General features: G+C 39.9%; 1 protein-coding gene across 1 annotated transcript in view; it reads left to right on the forward strand.

Annotated features, from left to right (window-relative positions):
- The window catches only part of mast2 (microtubule associated serine/threonine kinase 2), a 175,671-nt gene that overhangs the window by 111,394 nt on the left and 41,519 nt on the right, over nucleotides 1-22,758 (forward strand). The window contains exons 5-6 of the mRNA XM_063890468.1: nucleotides 7,280-7,483; nucleotides 17,475-17,566. Coding sequence (XP_063746538.1) covers nucleotides 7,280-7,483; nucleotides 17,475-17,566 — 296 coding nt within the window. The remainder of the gene's footprint in view (nucleotides 1-7,279; nucleotides 7,484-17,474; nucleotides 17,567-22,758) is intronic.

Below are 22,758 nucleotides of genomic sequence, written 5' to 3' on the forward strand. Positions count from 1 at the left end.
CTGGTTTTAATAACAAGGTCCATTTGTTTTGGAGAAGATGAGACCTCTGCGGATAATTGGCTCCCAGTAATAACTTCCTTGTGATGACAAACACTCAGTTGATCCTATTTTACTCACCTCATCAACCTATCTCTTCTGGTTTTGTTTTTTTTGAGACACTCGTAGCAGTACAAAACTATACATTGCAAGTTTAATAGACTGTATTCACATTAAGAGGACATGTTATTTTATCGGTTAGGTTTCTGGTTAAGTTTTTCTCTGCAGGCAAGACCGTTACCCCTCAAAATAAGGCCTTACATACTGTAGGGCTCCTAAACCATGATTGCTGGTAGCATGACAGAACATGACTTGGCCATTCCACATAGCCAATTATTACCAGGTGTACTTAGTTTACTACATATGACAGAAATGTGAGCACAGATTCTAGGATTAGAACATTAATTAAAAGAACATCGCCACATTATGCAGAAAAATCAAGATTGAGTCGTTTCACACAACCCAAAGCCCGTTATGAACGTTTCCTCTGAATGTTCTCTCTTTCGTGCTTGTAGAGAAAATCCCGTTTTCTCATTTTCTGTAAGGATCCTAAAGCCGTCGAGCTGCTGTCCAAATTTCAAATGAAGTTTTTTATCTTCTATCTCTCCTATCTCTTATTATTCTTTGCAGACACTGAGCTGCTTGATCAGATTCCTAATATCAGAGCAAAGCCACAGGGGTCCCGTTGTGTTTTTGTGTGTGTTTGTTCATTGATTTGTAGTGTGTGTGAGTTCATAGGCAGTGTGTCGGCTGCTGTGAAGCCTCTCTGAGTCCGAGTGGACTCTGTGGAAGTGATTGTTAGCCAGCAGCCTGCTCTTTGCTGCTGTTAAGGAACCAGATTGGAGCATCTGATGATACTTTGTATGTCTTCTTGTCAATTTCTCTCTGATTTTCTCAGATTGTTTCACTGCTGAGATACACTGTACTGTATTTAATCAGAAATAGAGTACTTTATTTTTCATTTGAGAAATGTGGTTTTCTGACGGTTGCCCCATTGGACTCCTTTATTAACTTCTGTAACATAATGACATCACTATGGCACACTTGTGCTTCTATCGGCTAGTGCTCCAACACATTGTACGTGATAGGCTAATCAGCGGGACATCTCTAAGCCTCTGAGACCAATCATAACAGATCTGGCCAGCTAACCAATCAGAGCAGACTGGGCTCTGGTTTCAGACGGAGGGTGAAAAGAGGTGCCGCAGCACAAAAAGTATTAGAACGATAAAAAGCTTTTGAACATTAAAGCATGGCGACATGTCCCAGTAGAGGCACAAATTACAATTATCAACCTGAAAAAGTGCATAATAGGGCCCCTTTAAAAAATAACAATGTTCTATCTAAAATTAAGACTTAATGAAGATATGTATAGATCATTAATACAATGTCCAATGAAAGATCAAGTAAAATAGAATACAAATATTTGCATATAAACATAGAATGTTAAAGTAAAAAAATGCACATTCTACTACAATATGTAACAATCTACAGTGATGTTTCAGTTTAAAATACATACATATATTATTGCTGCTATTTATCCCTTGGTTGGTTCCTGTTTTGCTGTTGAAGCTTACAACAATGCAGATCAGACCAGTATTTGTTTAAGTCATGACTCTGTTTGGTTTCCTTTACCAGGATCAACAATGAACTTTCACCCACTTATTCAACAGTTTTCGGATAAAAACCAGATTCAGTATAGTGTTTACTGGATGCAATATATTGATGGACAGCAATTACATAGTTGTCCATATAAGGTAATAAGTGAAGGACTAACAAAAGATGTGCTCTCACAACCTAATACAACATTAATTAGAAGACATGATTCTTACTTTCTGAAATGCATTTTTGATAAGAAACTTTGAACAGATGGTTGAAGTAGAGCAAACCTAGGCCTTCTTTCTTATCAACGGCTCACAGAGGACCGTATAGAGACACAGAGGATGCTTGTTTGCTGTTGGATATTTTCCTAATAAGATTTGTCTTCAAGGGAAATCTGTCAGAAAATCTATGCTTTAAGGTTCCATTTCAAACACACACACACACACACACACACACACACACACACACACACACACACACACACACACACACACACACACACACACACACACACACACACACACACACACAGGTCCAAGTTGGTGTATAACGACATCTTCGTGTCCTGCAGCTCCTTTTACGTCAGGTTTAGTAAACCACATTATGTTTGTGTGTGTGTGTAACCCTACCCGAGTCAGAGCCTCTGTGATCCACTCCATTGTTTATGAATTAGCAATCTGGCTTGTGAGCTGCATTTAGCCCATTAGGGTCAGCAGTGTCCGGGCTTCTGAGAAACAGGAACAGACCGAGAGAGGACAGCTGCTCTGATAATACTCTATCATGACAGCGTCCCCTGAGTCCGTGTGTCAGAGAGCGAGACAACTTCCCTGTAAGGTTGTGATCAGTGCTGCAACTTCTCAGCTTCTGCAAGTATTCAAAGAGAATCACTGGAGTGGATGTTTACTTCCTGCGTCTCCATAATAAGATTTTTTAATTAACCAACCCTCACCCAACTCAATAACATTTAGAACTAATTTGTGTAAATAAAATCAAATAAAGCCTATAGTTTAAAAACACTTGTTTTAAAAAGTAAAGTTAACCTTAAGTTAATAAATAAAGGTCATTTTAAATGTACTTTAAGAAGTCAACCTGGCTTTTAAATCCTTTATAAAGGAATAAGAAAATAAGTTGTCCAACACAACATTTTTCCTAAAAAGTAATTTATAAAATAATAAGAAAATAAGCAACAATCTGAATCTAAATATACCTGCCAAATATATTGTAAACAAGCCATGTAGCAAATTAAAAGCATTCCTGCTGCTGCATTCCTGTCTTTACACAATAAGCTCTTAATAATCAGCATGAAGCAGAACAGAGAACATCTCAGGCTTCCCTCCTCTCTTCATATCCCCGCCTCCCTCCCCCTTTCTCTCACCCTCCTCCCTCCGTCTGTCTCTCCGTCCCTCTCACGGCACGGTTTGTTTAGGATTCAGTCAGTCCTCTCATGTCACAGCGATAAGACACTGAGACTTCCAGGAACTGAGAGGGGCAAACTGATCAAAATGTACCCAGGAAAGGCACTCTGCTCCTGGGGACATGAAGCCAGGAGTGTCCCTTGTCTGGTGGAGCTGAGGGTCAGCTATCAACTAGTCTGGACTTAAAGGAATCTGTGTCCTCTTTATTTTCTGACATGCAGGAGCTAATCAAAACTTTTCCTCTGATTTTTTCAAGTTGATTTGTTTCATGAGTTGGATTACTTTGGATTATTCAAAGGAAGACACAATGAGTTGCTCTACTTTTTGAGCTGAGTCAGATCTGTGCGTGGTCTGCACGTCAATCCACAGAGAGTGTTTGTGTTTTAGGTTGTGACTCAGCATGCCCTTGCTTGTCGGGGAAGAAACTCTCTATTCCAGATACCTCGCATAACTGTGTGTGTCTCTGTCTGGAGATAAGAGCAGGGGCTGACGCGACTCACACTCTCTGGTCATTCCTTTATATTCAACAGCCAGTGGTTTGACTCATGGTGGACTCACCGTGGGACAGTTTTTGGTCCAGTTTTAAGCTGGGGGACGGACAGATCAGAATGTGTTTGAAAGGCAGATGAGTTGATGCAGTTCGCTGGATTATTCAAAATTACGGTTGCGCCTTTTGTCCCGGGTCACAAGATGAAGAGGAGGAAGGAGAGAGCGGGGGCCCCACACCTCCACCTCCAGTAAGAGTGTGTTTGTGAGAAAGATATAATGCAGATCTGAAAAGGCAACCATTTATGTATTTTATATACTTTTTTATTGCTCTTTGTCGAGACAGTATGTTCACATCCAAATGTATATTGCCATTGACAAGAACCATTATAGGAAACTTCAAGAATATCTTCATTTTTTAAAACTAGAGTCATGCTAACATCTTTGAGAGGCTTAACTTGAGCTAAATGCTAACATCAGCTTGCTAACATGCCCTCAACACCAATGCTGATGTTAAGTAGGTCATGTTCACCATGGTCACCATATTATTTTTGAATTTTAGCATGCTAACAATAGCTAATTAGTATTTAAAAGTATAGCAGTATTTTATTAGTTTTGAGGGTATCTGTTAATGAAAAGTTATAGAAATTGATATTTTCACCTGGCAGAAATGTGCCAATGTAATAAAAAAATATTCTGTGGGGTAAACATGTAACTCAATGATAACATAAATGTAGATTTATTTGTTAAACAAATATAACTGACCTGATTTAAAGGTACCTGCACATCTAATTTCAAATCTTAATGGTTCACCCTCAGTATATTGATAAGGCTGATAGAAATATATTGATTTGCCATCATTTAAACTTTTTTAGGGAAATGTTCTCAGAAATTCTGAAACATTTGGATGTAAACATACTGATTGTCTGCATGAATGTTTCTCTTATTAGCTGTCAATTTGTATTCCTGTGTACATACAGATATGTAGCTGAATATCCCCATAATAAATGCTTGACGGGCCTACATTGTTTTTGTAGATGCGTCACTAAATATACAAATGTTAACGGGTTCGGCTAGCATCACATACACACGTTCTTAATTCAGTACCTGCATAGTGTACATTCATACTGAGCTGGTGGAATGTAAAACCGTGAGAAGACAGAAACCTGAGAAGGTATCAGAGTGAGATGCCAGCAGGGAAGGAAGTTGTTTATCAGCTCCAGTGACCAGGGTCTCTATTTCCAAACACATGTCTGTGTTCCCCCTACTGTGAGGGTCATCCCTGGGGGTCATTCATACACAGATTAGTCAAATTTCAACTTTTAAGTAAGGATATTAAATAAAAATAAATAAAAAAGAAGTATAATAAATGAACTCATTATTTACGGAAGGTGCATTGCACAAGCTATTAAATGATTTCAGCGAGTCCTTTCATGCATGGGTAGTTTTCCGTCCCTTCCCAGGTATTAATTACAGCCCAAAGCCCCAATTTAGTGAGCCCGCCAATTATAAAGGTCACATCCAAATATAAACGGTGGGTGTCAAAACAGATATCTGGATATTTGCACATTTCTTTAACTGAATTTAATCAACTCTACAGATTTTGTGTGTATGTAGTGGGGACAACTTTGTCAACCTGATGACAAAAACGAGACGAAACACCGGAAAATTGATAAAAAATCTAGTATTATCCTACAAAGGTTGGCTTTGAGTTAAATAACTGATTTTGTTTTGATAAACGCAGTGACGCAAAGTTAAAATGGAACAGAGCTTGCTGAAAAACTATCATTTTCATAAGCATGTGACTTCTATGTCCACTCAAGCTTCTGCTCGACTCAATAAACGATAAAAATTGTGGCCGGTTTAAACTGTCTCACTGCTCCACACCGATATGATGTTACACTCATCACGTGAATACAGCAATACAAATCTGTAAGATTAATCTCAAGTTTCACAAAACAATTTACCACAGTTTTCCCATCTTGTTGTTCTTTTTCAATTGCGTAATGGTTTACGAATCAACAATTGGCACCATCAAAGTGATTCTGTAGATAATGAGTTCATTTAAATCCAAACTGCCTATCTTGATCAGTGATCGCCTAATTTCAAAATGTGTTATACATTTGGATGGAAAACCTGGCAATAGACGCATAAAAAAATGCAGCATATCATTAAATTGCTCTATGCCTGAGTTGTTCATTATTGTTTGTTAATGAATCCTGTTGAAATAGTCTTTATAAAACCTGATCTTTAAAAACCTCGACCCTTTGACCTGATCAACGGGCTCTCCCCCACTGTATGTGACAGCCGATGGCCAGATGGCACGACTTACTATTGGATCTAGCATTTCATTATGAAAGTGTTTCAATTTTGTTCATGCAATGGTCGTGCAGGAAACTGTAGCGGTGCACCACAGATGGCCTTACATTATGCACGGGAAACACTGCACATACTAAAATCTGAATAGCCCTTCACTTCCCAGCAGGTGGTCTCACCCATTCTGTCCCGCCCAGCAGGGGGGAGGGGAAACTGAAGCCACCACCATACGCTCCTCATGCCGTACAGATTGGTGCAAACTGCCATCTGAACTCTGAGTGTGTTTTTAGACTGTTTAAATTCAAAAGTCAACCCTTAGTTTTATTTTTTTATATTCACAACACCTTGGACTCCCTCTCGTGAGAGGTAAAGCAAGGCAACGTTCTGACATGGCTGAGAGCTAACATCTCATGGATTCCTTACTGAGCTCTCTGAAGTTGATCCAGAACTTTCTGTCCAACTGTTTCCAACCATCATAAGTTATTGTGCGATGCTTCCCGGCTGCTGTGAGGGGACATCTGCAGGCAGGCAGAGCCGGGACGGATCAGTGGGTAGAGCCTGGCACTGCTGCTGCCTCAAACCCTGAAATCCAGGGGCTGAACGTTCTTAACTAGGAACTCAGTGCTGTCAGACGCTGTCGAGAAAACCTTCATCCAATAACTCAAACCCGACTAAAATTAGGGGCGTTAAAGACTTTGTGATTAGTCCATATTAGATTAAGAAATAAATTGTAAAGAGTCAAAAAAACTAAACATATGTATTTGCAAACCTTTCACTACACCATCCCATCCCAACGGACTGAGTGTGGCGTTTTTGAAGCGCTTGATAGCTAGAAATTAAAATAAATGAACCCAAACTCATGTCCAACACACTCAGGGGTTTTGCTTTAACACCAGCGTGTCATTCAGGGAAGTACGATTAGATTATATTAGATTAGATTAGATTAGGTCATGTCATTGTTTTGTCATTACATAATGCAAGCAGAGTGTAACGAAATTAGGTAAGACAAACTTTACACAGATATTCATTAAGTTAGTTTTCTGGAGCTATGATTCAGCAGGAGTTACATACTGTATGCTATCTTCAAGACTTTAATTTGGTCTCAGATAACATATGTTTGCAGCATGAAGGCTCTAAATGATTGTAGTAAAAACGATTAAAATGACACATAAGAATTGAAATGGTAGTCATATATCACCCGTCAGGAGCCGGACAGACAGAGGAGAATAAAACAGATAGATGTTTCCACTCAGACTTCTCAACTGCTTTATCAATACAGTTTAGCTTCGACTTCTTCTCTAAGCCAACACACACACGCTCAATAAGTCCTCATCACACACCCCTCTATCCTTGCCCTGCTCTCTTCCTCCCCTCTTCATCCTTTCTTCCCCTCCTCCCCACCCCTCCCCTCCCTCCTCTGTTGGCAGAATCTGGTCGCCAGCTCAGCTGCGTTGCCACGGCAACAGCAGCCTCCTCCAGCACCTGCTGTCCCCCACTTCCTTTCATCCCTCCGTCGTTCAGCCCCCCGTCATCACCCTCTCCCCCCTGTCCTCCTCCTCTCCCTCCCTCTGTTCCTCCGACGGCCCTCAGTCAGCCCCTGTTCACCAGCGAGGAAACCCCTTCCTCTGGAGGTAAGAGGCGTGCTGTGTCACCCCATAACACACCTGTTGTGTGTGTGTGTGTGTGTGTGTGTGTGTGTGTGTGTGTGTGTGTGTGTGTGTGTGTGTGTGTGTGTGTGTGTGTGTGTGTGTGTGTGTGTGTGTGTGTGTGTGTGTGTGTGTGTGTGTGTGTGTGTGTGTGTGTGTGTGTGTGTGTGTGTGTGTGTGTGTGTGTGTCTCCTGTTGGCCCACTTTAACGACTTTCCTGCCCTTCTGTTTCTGTCAGACGACATTTGCGTTCAGCATGAAGACCGAGCCGCTGAAAGGGCAGAGAGAGGCAGCAGAGCACTAATGACACATCAACATTAGAGACTTTCTCTGGATACTTAAAAGGACACTAGAGAGGTGCTGGAATGGGTCCTAAAACCTGGAAATAGTTGGCATTTTAACACTTCTGGTTCTCTCATCTGGAGGTCAACTGTTTTGGGTTAGTTGCCTGAAATAGGTTCTGTGTGTTTATCACAAGCACATGATCTCTTACGTTGTGTTCTACGACATAAAACTCATCAGAAAATACCACACTCATGAATGTACGGAGGTTCAATATGTCATAGAAGGAGCGGTTGTTAACAAGTGACTATACGTCAGTCCGCCTTTAGCTCAGCGGTGGTGACGCAAAGTCATGCGATCGTGATGTACTTTGCTTATAGCCTCACTCACATCTTTTTACCGATTTAGCATTTTTTACCGATTTGCATTTTTGCTTCAACAATTATAATGTTAATATGTAGCTATTATCCTGCTTAACAAAACTTGTAAACGTGTTGGACAAAGATTGTGTTTCCTGCAATAGTCTAAACCCAATAGAAATATCAAATTGCTTTTTGTGAAGGGACTCCTTGTGATTCTGACTTCAGGGTCACACTACAAAACTCAAACCGATAATTCCATATTACAATATTTGGTGACTAATCTAATAGTTGACGCCTGCTATATGAGTTCCAGAGCTCAACTCTGGAGAACTTTCAAGGTTCAAGGGTTTTTATTGTCACATGCACAGTCGCTACAGTGTAGTTATGGCAATGGAAATCTTAGGTCCCGAGCTCCTGCAACAATGCCACATATTATAAATAGGACATAAGACAAAATTATTCAACAAAAAAAGGATGACGGCTCAATAAGAGCAATATTAGGATGCATTTATCTTCTTAATTTGAGGAAATATATCAGATGCATCTTCAGTAATATGACATTTTAATAAATGTTTGCAACATAAGCTCTTTTTTTATATATATATATATAATTTCACTTAAAACTGTAATGTTCATTTTGCAAAGTTCCTCACTTTAGAAAAATACAAATTAGGCCAAAACTGGATAAGTATATCTTTAATTAGTGTATTTTAGTGTATATCCAACAAGTTCACAGTCCCGGTGGTCGTAAGGAGAAGCTTGACTTCAGCCTTTTTGGGCGCTCACTAGATTTGCCATCTAGTTCTTTTCCGGACCGGGATTTTTCTTCTTGCAAGCTTATTACATTTTCTCCATGTCTGGAAGTAAGGAACATCTCCTCCCTTCCTTGATTGCATCTCTATTCCATCTTGAACAGTAATAGAAATAAGTTTAGGTAAATATAACTGATGCAATTCACTGGTGGAATCAAACATCTCTAAACTGAGCTAGTCTGTCCCTGCTCTGCCTTTTGCTGAACTCAATAAGAGCTCCACTCAGGAACAGAGGGGTGAGAAGAAGAAAAGAGCAGCCGAGAGGGAGGGAGGGAGGGAGGGGGGTCTCTGCTGAGCAGAGTGAGAGAGAGAGAGAATCAGAGGAAAAAGAGGGAGGAGAAAATAGACACACCAGCAACTCTAACACACACATGCTGGTGTGACAGGTGGGAGCCGGCGTCTGTTTGCAGAGTGTGTTAAAGTGATGGTCGTGCGTCTGCCTTAGCATGTCTGACTCCTGGACGGTGCTCTCCAATTTCTCACTGCCCGAGAGGAGCATGCTGCGGCGCTCCAAGAGGTACTCGCTTATTTTAACTCTAATTTGTTGTATTAGTTCAGATGTTTTCCGTCTCCTCCTTTCATTTCTGTCTCTCGAGTAGATGTGTTTTCTCATCTGTTTTTAATTTCTGCCACTCTATCCTCCTCCTCCTTCTCCTCCTCTTCCTCCTCTTTGCATGTATTAGATGCTCAGCAGGAGTTGCTCCAGTGAAGGTCAGCTAACAGGATTTGTCTTTTGATGGATAAACAGGACTCTCTGTCTCACTGTGTTTGTGTTTAAATAGGAATCACATGTAACGCTGCTGGGATGTTTACCAGAACTGCACCGTGTGTGTCCTTTATAATGGAATGATCTCTATCTGCGTACCGTTAACCGGTTCATGATGCAATTCCAGTTTGCAAGGCACGATATGACATTCGTGCGTGAAAACACATGTCGTTATTTCTCTTGCGCTACCTCAGATGACCTCCCCTCTCTCCTTCTCTTCTGTCAGTCAGTCAGAAGAAGCTTCTCCGGCAGGAAAGAGAAGCCGACCCAGAGCTGTACTTATCACTGTGAGGCAGCAATTTTCTTCCCCCTCCCTGTAATAATAGGGGTATAAATGCCACACACTCGCACACACGCACGGACAGATTTCTTCATCTGTCGCCGCCTCCTGTTGTGTGCAGTTAGTCTCGGCTGTGTTTTTAAAAGAGAAAGAGACTGTGAAGTGACTCCTGCGTAGCGACAGTTTTGGATTGGAGAGGATGAGGCTCGCTCAGAGCTGTAATCAGGACAAAATTGATTCTTGGTTCGCACAGAAAATATTTGACACGAAGGGTGATTTTTACACCAGGTATCATATCCAGTTCACAAGCATAGTAATTTGTGTTCCGCCCAACACTTGTCTTTCTATTTCCTGACCCTGTCTTCAGATGTGTCACACATACAGGACTTCTTGCTTCTCCACCCATAAGGCTCATCTTCGTTGCCTTTCTAACGCAGGATTGCTTCTTTTTGCCATGATATTTTATGAATTTTCATTTTTGTATTAGATGTTTACATATAATACCTTTAAAGACAAGTTCATTGTGTCTGCACCTCAAATTATTTTGCTTCTAATGTTTAATGTGCTCTCCTGACGTTGCTTGCGTGTCTCCATTCTCTCTTATGTACTGTACTTCTCACTAGATGCTAACGGTTTTAATTAAATATGTTATCAATTGCCAAGATTAACATATCAACACCTCTGTGGACCTAATAAGAGAAACTTGTTATTGCTTATCTCTACGCAGATGCTCAAAGCTCCCAAATCTTAGCAAGTGAAATGGTTAATCTGACTTCCTGTTGGCGGGCGGGTCCCAAATTGATTTTTGGAATGGAACTTTCAAATAGGGGCTTTGTATGGTCGAGTAACCCCTCAAGCAAAAAAAGCCCCTCCTGATGAATGCAACATATTTAAACATTTTAATTTTGTTTATTGGATATCAATGGTGTTTTAGTGAAAACTATATGGAACATGTTGAATTAAGGCCCAGTAATCTTCACTTTCAATTAAAGAAGAGTGATTTATTTCATGGGTAAACTGAATTAATGCAATACGGAAATGCAGCTGTATCAAACTAAAAGGACATAAACCATCAAAATTATCCCATTTGGTGGTATAATCATTTTCTAGTAAGATACAATGTCAAAAAAAGGCAGTTCTGGTCTGAGTTTAAAAATATAATTATTGCATTTTACCTTTTTAGTGCCGAATATTTCACAGCTGCGGTCTTGTATACAGGCTCTGCTAATTTATAGGTATTTTTATATTGATAATACTTTTATGAGTGTGAACATTTTTTGTTCCGCATTTGAAAAACCTAGTCAAAGTTCGGAGCATAACATCTCCCCTAAACTTGGGGAAAGAAAGTCTAAAATGGGTCAAAATGTTCAATTTTAAACACATATGGCAACTTTTTACAGATGATTATAGAACCCAAATACTTGAAAGGTTTGGAATCACAGTGCTGCCTGCACATTCCTTATTAAAAATGTATGGCTGTAAATCAACGAAAGGTAGTCCCTTTATCAACAGATCCTCATTTTACAAAACAATGGCAATAGGCAAGAGGAGAAATGCCAGTTGCATTCTACTGTAATGTGTTTTTTGTTAGGGGCGTGAACCCAATAACACTAACCCATAGAAGAGCAGAAAGCAAGTGAATAAAGTGAAAACAAACACACACTCTGTGTGAGACATTGATTTCCTGTGGTGGCTGTAACCCCAGACTCATATTATTGAGTGGACCTTTGGAAATGAGTTTAGCTGTAGATCTTATCCACATACAGTCGTCTGATGCCTCGCGTGTGTGTGTCAGGTAGTTCAGTTTAACACCCACACAGCTGTTTGCACATCGCTAGTTTCCACTATCTCTCCTGTCAGCGCTATCACATTGCTGTATGCTTCTGTGTGTCTTATGAGTTTTACAGTTGCAAAGTTATTAAATTCTGAGGCTATAAGCAGTCTCTCATATCGCTGAGTAAACACACATTTGCAAACATATAGTACATGCCAGCTGTATAACTCTGCTATTTCTGTCTTTTACTGCTGATATCTTGACTTGTTTTTTCTCTCAAGTACTGCACAGAAATCCCACAGACTGAACATTGTTGAATATCAAATTCAGTTCCAACACTTGTAAAACAACAGCTTCAGGAACTTACTTTTTAAGTTTTGGTTTCTATTTACTAAAAGTAATGAAACTGCAGAACACATTTTAAAAAAAATAATCAGAACATAAATACTTACCCAGATCACATTTCTACTAAAAGGCGATAAACTATATATTCTGTATGTAGTTGGAAAGAAGAAGATAATATAAATCTCATGTCTGTTTGTGAGGAATCTGCAAACAAGACAATGTTAAATTAGCTTATAGAGGTGGGATTCACAATAGAATATGAATCATGATACTTAAGCCACAATTAAGTTACACTTTCAAATATCCTGAGCGATAGGGATAACGTAAATTGCGATTCAAAAATGCTTAACTGCAAATTATGGATTTGATCACCATCTGTTGTATTTAATAAGACAACATAATAAATGAACAATACTTGCTAGATGTATTGCTACCATATAGCCATGCAACATATTGAGCTACCATGGTCAACCATTTCCTTCCACAACTACAGCCTGAGCATAACAGCTTGGAATGAAACATCTGCAGCTCATTGTTGAAACTGGACACTTATCATGTTGTAACTTGTTTGTTTACTGCCAACCTGTGAGTAAAGAAGGAGTGTCTTTTTGTTTCTTATCTGTGCAGTATCTGTGATTCTACTCCAGGTCACAAGATACGCATGCTTGGCCTCAGACATTGCAGGAACTGTCAAACAAGAAATAGCATGCAGGTTTTCTAGAAAAATATAATATGAGGGCGCTAACATTACTCCCGCCCATTTTCTGGTGAAAATCCTGCATTAGAGCCGCAAAATAATAGTTTCTTCGTGTCTTAAAGCTGCTGAGTCCTATATTGCACCTCAAACAACTAATAAATCCTGCGTTATGGTTTCTATACTTCCTCTACAGCAAAAAAGGACAGTGAAATAAACAATCTGATTCAGAAATCACAGTTTCAGTGTAAGCCTGCTGCCTGCCGCTCCTACGGGGAAAATCTTCATTTTGGTATGAGGGGAAAGTAAGAGCTGTTACCCGGCTTAAACAAAACCCTGGCATGTAATTCCTTCAGAAAACCCAAATTGAAACGTTTACATTTTTGTGTATTTACAGTATGATCAAATTAGATACAGAACGTTAATCAGAGAGCTTTAGAGGTGTTAGTTTATGTATTTCAAACTCTGGAAAAATCCAGGCAAGAGATGAGTTTGATATCGATCTTCTTATCTCATCTCAGAGAGAAAGCAAATAAGCATATTTCCCACAGTGTTGAACTTCTTTTTTTTTTTAATGGCCATTTAGAGCTCTTTGCCCGTACTGCCGCCATGGAAACTTAACATCTTTTTGAATCCTCAACCACGCTTGGGGAAAAAGCATGACCAATTTTTGCTCATAAAAGCCGCTTCAGTCAGAGAAAGCAATGAAAGTGAGCAGCAGCACTCAGTCACTGTGCTCATACTTGACAGGCTGCTGCTTTCATAGTGATGAGAGGCACTTAAAAGCCCACTTCTCACACACACACACATACACACACACACACACACACGCACACTCGCACAAATACCTTGCCTTCAGTCAGTTCTGCATAATGAAAACATGTTTCCCAGCAGGGATCCAAAAATGTCTGCAGAAGAATAAAGAACTAGAACAGTTTCTCGGAGAGTGAGAGTGTGCTGCATCAGCTACATTCGTGTGTAAAAATGTCCGAAACAAGTCACGTTCGCTGCGTGTCAACCCATACTGTAGCAGGTGTTGTCCTGCTTCCTATTTACATCTTCCACCAGGAAGAGAATCATTCAGAAGTAAAACACTTGAAATACTTTTTAGCTTTTTCAAAACTTCTATCCCCTTGTATAACACTCACCCCCAATTTGACAGGGACTTTTGATGCCTTGGACTTGCTCATATTTAAATCCATACTCATGAGGCAACCTCTGAGCTTTATTCATGCGCTGTAAATTAACCACAAACTGAGCGCTGCTTCTATCTCAGTGGGATTTTAAGTGGTGACTTTATGTCCTTCTCTGTTAAAGGTTGTTCTCTTGTGTCAATTCTTCCTTTCTTATTGGGCCCCTATTGTCTTTCGTCTGTGCGATCCAGTACTGTATGTCCTCTAGCTCCGCTTCAGTGGAGCAGATCTCTATCGGTCCAGCTTGACTTTTGCTCAAATGTCACTATCAACTCAAGTGATTACCAAAACGTCCCTGAACTTGGATGATTTTGAGGATAGTTTCCTCATAAATTCATAGAAATTATGTTATTGTATATTGTATAAGGATATTTCCTGCTAAAATATCTTTTTAAATGTGGTATCAAAATGGAGGCAGTGTTGTATTCCAGATAATTCATTCATATCCATTACTTTGGTAAGCTAGAGAGTATTTTAGTCATTGCACAGCAGGTCAGCTCCTAATGAGAAATGTGTCTACAGGGGAGCATAAAGTTCATCTTATGTGAAGATGAAAATATCCCATTACATTACATTACATTTTTCCCTGGGCTCAAATTATCTAAGTTTTTCCTGATATTATCTGTTTCTACAAGTGAAATGTCTTTGAAAGTCAAACCATCCTTACAAAATCAACACAAATCCCAAAGCTTTATGAGTTCAGACTGATTGCTATCACAATTTGGAAAATTGAGAAAGCAGTTAACATCCCTCTAGTTTTATGTGGGTCTGTGTGTCAGACGATGAAATCCCTGAACACACATCACTGAATATCCAATATGGCAGCTCATCCGTCATACAGGAGTGTCTTTGTGTGTAGACCACATGCTATGCTCAAACCGCTGATGCTGCAGACCTCAACAGATGGCAGAACACACACATACACACTGCATGCCACATCCACATCACATGCAGTAAGTATTTGTCACATGAGTATGTGGATTAGACACAATCCTGTCATGGACTCTTTAATTCCCCCTATATGCATGCTTATACTTGTAGCATGCAAACAAACAAATTAAAACATTTGACTGCCCCTTTCCCTAAATCCTACATTATTTGAAGCCAAAAATAACCTTAAAGTCTAAAAGTCCAAATGGACCCCAAAGATACAGGAATGCAAAATCACAAAGCGAGAAAATATGCAGAGCTCCAAAAACATGACGAGGCGTCACGCTGATTATTCGACTGTAACAAAGAGTTCAGCCTTAATTGCTTCACGTGTCTAGTGATCATCTCGGCAGGTTCGGCCTGTCACAAACACTTAGCTACACAACTACATAATTACAGCCAGCAGATGCGATGGGCCAATTAACGCCTCACACATGCCGTAAGTGTGCAGCTACCTGCCATTACTGCAAGGAGCTGTCAGAAGTGTGTCATTTCTTTAGAGAAGTACAATCAGATACTCCTCAAGGAAAGTGTTCAACACACTTTCTTTGTAAACATAAGTTATTTAACGTAAAGAAATAGACACAGATGGACACTAAACTAAAATACTTCAAGGATGAGGTTGTTAGTCACCATGAACTCTCAAGAACAGTTTTACATTTCTAAACTTCATCAAGATAAGGGCAAAAAAAGTGTCCTTTTTAAATCGGGATGTAGCTTCTCATCTTTCTGCAAAAATGATTTGATTTTGTTTTGTCTGCATTTAAAACAAATTACAATTTAAGAGTTGCTGAGTGTAGACTAAAGTGAAGCACCACCGAGTCTGATACACATTATGAGACAGGGTTATCAGCCGATTAGAGACACAGTTTGGTGCAATGTCATCATTATATGTAATGAACAGGAAAGGGCCCAGTATAGATCCCTGTGGAACACCATTCAGATTTAATGACTGGCTCACTATTTGGGTTGACGTTGTAATGGTTAACACTCTCAATAAAGCATCTGTGAAATCATACTCTGCAAGTATTTCTTTTGGAATAGAGAGGTGGCAGCTGTGGAATTATGTTACTTTAGATAAACATCATCCCAGGCGGGCATCACAGTGTACTCTTCCATCTGTCATTTCCTCAAAATGTAACAAGTCTCACCTCAAGTCATTACACACATGCTCCGCTCTGAGCTTCAGAGCAAACGAGAAAGTGAGAAAATCCTGAGAGCTGGACCTGCGCTTGCGTCGGAGCTGTTAGGTTTGAAGGCTGCTGCTTCAATTCCTCCTCTTCCCATCTCTCTGGGGATGGATGTCACAGCTTTAAAGCAGATAGCTTTTTTCTCCACAAACATCTTTTGCACAGAAGGCTGTGCACACCCCCACACAAAGATATACACATACACAACAAACACAGTCATCTCAGCCCAGAGGGGAGCTGGAGTATAACCATCTCACTACCATCATAATGACTCTACAGCCATTAGCGATGGAGCCTGGGATGACATTTTCTAAAAGAAAACTCCAGTAGAACAAGAGCAATGTTTTCTAAAAGCTGAATTTACAGACAAACCTATTCTTAGTACAATGTTTGTCTTATTCCAGGTGAAACAAATTGAAATTCTCTCATGATCAAGTTATAAAAAACATAGTATAAGACCAAATGTATTTGGAGGCTTAAATAACGTTAAGATACATTATAGAGTAATGTTGTTTCAACGGTATCGTCTATAATCATGTTTGTAGTAGATAGGTGTGCATATTGTATTATTAAAATGTCATTGACTTTTGAGTTGGTGCTGTTGTCTCCTCTTTAAGATTTGTGACAAAGTACAGTAATGATCCAGTCAGGGCTGCCGTACCCAGTGATCCACTATTATTAGAAGTGGATGGAGAGCCTCATCTGTTTTGTATCATTACTATTATTCCTATGCCGCATCTTTTAGCTTCTTTGTTCCAGAACATTTGTACAAAACAAACGTCTTTGATTTGCTGAAGGTGAACTGAAAGACGTTGGCAACGCTAGCTGTGTGTTGCACAGTTGCAGCTGTGATTGCGACTACCTGATGTGTTTGTGTGTCCTCACTGTCCTCTGGTGTGAAGGACAGACAGTGTGAGGAACGCAGCTCGTGTTTCAGTTCAACTGTAACATCCGTGAAAGCTTCACACACACCTATACGTAGTCTAAAGTGATCAGATGTGTGTCTGACGGCCAGAATCGACACCTGCTGTTACTGACACAGAGCTGTGGGGGGGTGTTAGGCTACTTTTGCAAACGTTACAAATGACTGACTTATACATTGAGGATGTTGTGAGAGTTGTGTTCACCTAACGTGTGTCTGACCTGTGACTGTTTACTTTACCCAGTGCGGAGAAATGTCAAAAGAAGAGAAACAAGCTTTACAAAATCACTGATAAGAAATCTGTGTTTGCTTCATTGCAAAGTTCCTTGAAATTCTTACTGTTTCAGTTTTTAATGCAGATAATACCCTTCTCTACTTTATTGATTTATGGTGATTCACTAAACTGATCTTGTCTTTTCCACACAGCTGTCGGACGAGCAACAGGAAGAGCCTTATTGTGACATCCAGCACCTCCCCAACGCTGCCGCGACCACACTCCCCTCTGCATGGACACACAGGTAACACAAATATACACTTAAGAGTAATAGTTATTTATAAGCAGATTTAAAACAAATTAAAAACAATCAATTGTTTTTTTTAAGCTCCCTTCTGACCATGGCCAGTAAATTAGTGGGGAGCTCTTCCAACCGGCAACACGTTACCAAGCCATTAGCAAATTGCCAAACTTTCCCTTTGCAACTAAAAAATTGCAGCATCAGACTTTACATTGATTCATCCTGTGGGGACATTGAATAGCCACACATTTTTATAGCATTATGTCAAACCGTTGTCAGTATATCTCCTCGGATGTGTTGAACGCACAGACATCACCATCTAAGGTCACCATTGGTAGCATTGTTTAAAAAAAACGGCAAGAAAACCAGAACCTTTATTAGTTGCAGGGTTTGTATCCTCTGTTTCTGCAGCGATGTTCATTTCTTGCTAAAAGGTGTGTGCAGCAACAGCAGGTGAGGTGTGGGACATGAAGTCGTGTTGTTAACAATCACACACCAACAAAGCTCAATTAACAGCAGAGACGGCCCACTGAGCACAACACAGGGAGGAAGTAGATTCCTTCAATGCATGCACAAGCCAACATTCGGTAGGCTGCAGATTGTTAAGGTCTTGAAGAATGACTTACATTTGTCACGTTTATTTTGAGAGTGCCTTATTTGAATATGACACACTGTTCCCCGTAAATGTAGAACGTCATAAAACTGTCAACACGTGTTCTTCTTAAACAGATTCGATTAGGCCATGTGGGAATAAACAGATCGTATAATTTCAGCTCGGGACAAATTCATACTTACATTGCTGTACGAGCTGATTGATATATTGGCATGGCCGCCTGATATGTAGCGTATTACAATATATCTGAACTGACAAGTTTTATGTTGAAATCGTAAAATGTCCAACCTCTACACATCGTGACCACTAGACTTTAAAGTCTACATTTGATAAAGCCATTAACAAATATGTAGCGTATGCTATCTTTTTCTGCATCCAACCTCAGATATTGTATTGGTTGGACTCTAATTGTCTAAGTTTTAGGTACTTATCAAGTGCAAAACATTGGGTTGTCTCCAACCTTTGTGAGGACTTGCTGGTTCCACAACATCTGTGGCTTGAGGCATCATGTTTTCAGGCGGTGCATCCATACCACTTTTATTAACATGATACGTGATGAATGTCTGGGGGGAATTCTTTTGAATTATGCACAATTGTCCACTTTGTCTCAACGATAAACATATTAGGTTTAAATACTCAAAGTTCCAGGTCAAAGTCGATGAGACCTCAGGTCCATACCACTCTTAAGAGCAGGATGTTTCGCAAATTTAGAAAATGTACAATTGATTAGACTCATTAGATTTCAGAGGTATCAGTCCCCAACTCAGGAATTGATATGCTAACTATGACAATTTCACACAAATGTCCAACAGGCCAAAATGATAAGGTGATAACATTTTAGACAGAATTGGGTGTAAACATGAGGTTTTAATTATTATCATGCTTTTTGGGATATGTAATTTGCTAAGGGGCGGGACATCTCAAAGCGTTTCACTAATCCCATCATAGCCAGCCAGCTAACCAATCAGTCCACACTGAGCTCTGGTTTCAGACAGAGGGTGAAAAGAGGTGCTGCAGCACAGGCAGTATGAGAACAATACAGAGCTTTTTGAACTTTAAAGCTAAATATGAACCTGAAAATGAGCATTATAATGTCCTTTAAGTTAATATGTCAAAGTGTTTCAATATGAACTCTGACATTTTATGTGTATTGTATGTTTTCACTGTGTTTTATATTCAAGAGATTATTTTAAAACAGATAATCAAAAATGTGGTAAAAAGACCACCTGTTCATTTTTTGACTCAAATGCATCAACTATGTAAAACAAATAACCTCAGAGCACAATTTTCACCACACACACACGCACACACACACACACACATACATTGTTGAACATCTGTCTGAGCACCTTTATGTATGTGCTTGTGTGTGTAGTGACAAATGAAATGTGTGCTGACGGGATTTTTGTCTAACAAGTTTGACAGCATGTAAGACACAACCTCACAAAACCCCCAATTCCACCTCCAGCAACCCACCCACTCTAGCCCCTCTACCCTCCAGATGTAAAGAGAGAGGCAGAGATGGAAAATGGATGAACGACAGTGATATTGATTGATGGGGACTGAGGGGGAGAGAGCGACAGGGTAGAAATATAGATTGGAGGGTTGGAATAATAAATGGATTGGTGACAGCGACTGAATGGGAGGAGAGGAAGACGGCGTGATGGATATGAAAGATGGAGAGATGGTAAAATATCGACAATAATATCTGATTCACCGAGAGAGAGGGATACTCGTTAACAGTGTGTGTTTTTTCTGTCTGACTGACAGTCCAACACTTCTCATTTCCTGCTCAGGAAATAATGGAACTCGCCAGCCTGTCAGTCACATCACAAACACACTTAAACACACACAAGAAGTGGTTTTGTTAAAATGTGATGTATCTGAAAGAACTGACTAAATTGTAATTACATGTAAAGAAAATATTTAACTTAAGAAAGGTCAAAAGACCTTTTCCTTACCCAACCAACAACATTAGTTCTAACATATTCTTATAACTTCTCCTTGCAACACATTTTAGAAAACTAAACAACATAACATTTGGTTATGTCCTAATGAAGCTCGAAAGAGCTGATGCTTGTGTGAATGATACTTATTGTAAGTATCAAACATTGTAAAGAAGGGTCACATTGCATGACGGTGTGAAACTTTTGAATTCAGGATTAACTGTGCATGCTTATATCAAATGGATTTGTGTTACAAAAGTTACTATTGCGCATGTCCTTATCAACCCCATGGTGCCTAAAAAATGCAGTTTGACGAGTAAATTGTTTAAAAGAAGTTTGAAGTTATTATATTTTACAAAAAGGTATATCAACTGATAATTGAAATAATAAAAACACACAAAGGAGAACCTATGAGGGAAATGTTGTTATGCTGCAGTTGCGTAAAACGACAAAAGAGTTTGAGTATTTGTTTCAATTATGTCTGGCTTTAATAGTAATTAGCTCAAATTATAACAAATAAAAACTGAATAAAAAAAGTATATTTCATGTAAAGCTTGTATTTGTGTGATGTTTAACACACAATAAAACTTCAGCCAACTTAAGGATTATTTCAGTTCTTTTGGAAAACAGTTTTAAAAGAAGAAACCTACAACATTAAAAATAGATTTTCTGGAAGAGCTTTGTCCCCCACACCCACACACGAGAGCAGGTAGTCAGTGTGACGGTGCGGAAGCCTGTGTGGGATCACCCTGTGTGGCACAGCATCCATAAACTCTGTCCTTCTTTCCCTCCATCTCTTTGTCTTTTGTTTTCCTTCCTGCCACCAGACTGCTGTGGCTGTTGTGTTGCCATAGTAACACTGCACATCCCTGTCACTTTGTGTCCCAGGCCCTGCAGAGGAAATAAATACTGCTAAATAAACATCACTAATTAATGTGCGTTGTCTCCCCTGTTGCTTCTGTTCATGGTGATGCACAGTGAAACATTGGTTTGTTCTATGGGGTTGATATTCCCTCCCTATACACTCACACTTTTACAGAATCCTTTATCTAGTGTAATCCAAGGCCGTGATATCACACTGTTGGCTGCTATTTTACTAATTGATATGCACCATCGGAGGCTATTAAACCATTCCTTTCATTCCCACGGACCGACTTTAGAGATGATTGCTTTTTTTTCCCCCTCTCAATCTCACTCAGTCCAATCATGAAATTCATCTTGGTTTCAAATCATGCATTCATTCACCGCTAATCAAATGGAGACTCCTTAAAGACTAATATCCTGAGGGGCTGATGAGGACCAATCCCTTCCAAAGACGACTTTTATTAAACGTTGAAAGTCTGCATAAATCCCCTGTTTCCTCTCTTGCCCCCCACACTCTTCCCTGCTACTTTCATTTTCTGACCTTTCCTCCTATTCTCTACTTTTCAACATCTTTGTTTTTTTACTTTCCCTCCACACCACCTTGAGCTTTCCTCCCCCCTCTATGCTGACGACGATCTGTTATTTTGCAAAGGCCATCCGATGATTGGCAGCCGCATGTCCTCTGACTCCTGATGGATTCTGTCAAACAACCCGTCTTTGTAATTGTAATGAAGGACAGAAAGAAAGACAGCAGGGATTCAAGCTTTTTCTCTCAGTCTTGTCACACACTCCAGAGGAAGTTTTTCTTTTTTTCCGCCCCCCCTCCCCAATTATAGCTGCATTTTGTTATCCCAACCGCACTCTCCCTGGAGAGGCAGCGAGACTGAAGAGGCACAAAGCAGATAATACATTTGCATGTTTCTCATATGCCGCTGTATTTTTTGTCTTTGCTAAAGTAGGTCACTGTGGTTTTGTAGTGCACAAAAAAATGTGTGAGCAGAGACACTTCTTTACCTGTATGGATGACACCGCCTACCAGCTACTCTCGGCTGTAATTTACATTTCCCTTCATTGTTCAGTTTAAACACACAATCTGCAGAGAGATTTCCCAAAAAGCGGCAGAAAGAATTATTCAAATATATTTCAAGAGGGATTTTTTTTCCTGCAGCATGTTGAAAGTCACTTTGGACCCCTGTGGATATCACATACTGTAATTGTGGTGTGTGGTGAAGATGAGGCATTGTGGTGATCAAGGAAAGATTGACCTCCGTGACTTTGGCTGCAGGTTTCTTTTGGCATGCTGGTTCGGTATGTCAGCCGTAACCAGGAACTGCTTGTACTGCAGGTCAGCAGGACAAAAAAGCAACCTGAGAATCAAGCAAGCGAACAGATGGGTAACACCCAAACAACCTGTCATCTCAGAATAAGAAGCTTTTCACTCCTTGTCTGAAATAAGTAACCACTAGAAGGGTACTCCAAACAATGTGGGAATCCACCCTTTGAATTGGATCCACAAAAGCAAGCCATTTGGGTACTTTCATTCAAATCAATAGGGGATAGATGTTGAAGAGTAGCAGGCAGCAGACTAACACTTAAACTGGTATTTCCTTGGCTTGTCAGTGTTTCATATTTCAATGCAGCATCTGCATAAACTAGTTTAACATTACTGATTGGTGTTAACCTCATGATCATCATCATTTAGCGGTGATGAAGTGTTTCCCACAGACCCACGAATTGATTACACTTCTCGTCCACTCTGTAGATGGGCTTAA

This window comes from Eleginops maclovinus, chromosome 9 (assembly GCF_036324505.1).
Source record: "Eleginops maclovinus isolate JMC-PN-2008 ecotype Puerto Natales chromosome 9, JC_Emac_rtc_rv5, whole genome shotgun sequence".
Taxonomy (NCBI): domain Eukaryota; kingdom Metazoa; phylum Chordata; class Actinopteri; order Perciformes; family Eleginopidae; genus Eleginops; species Eleginops maclovinus.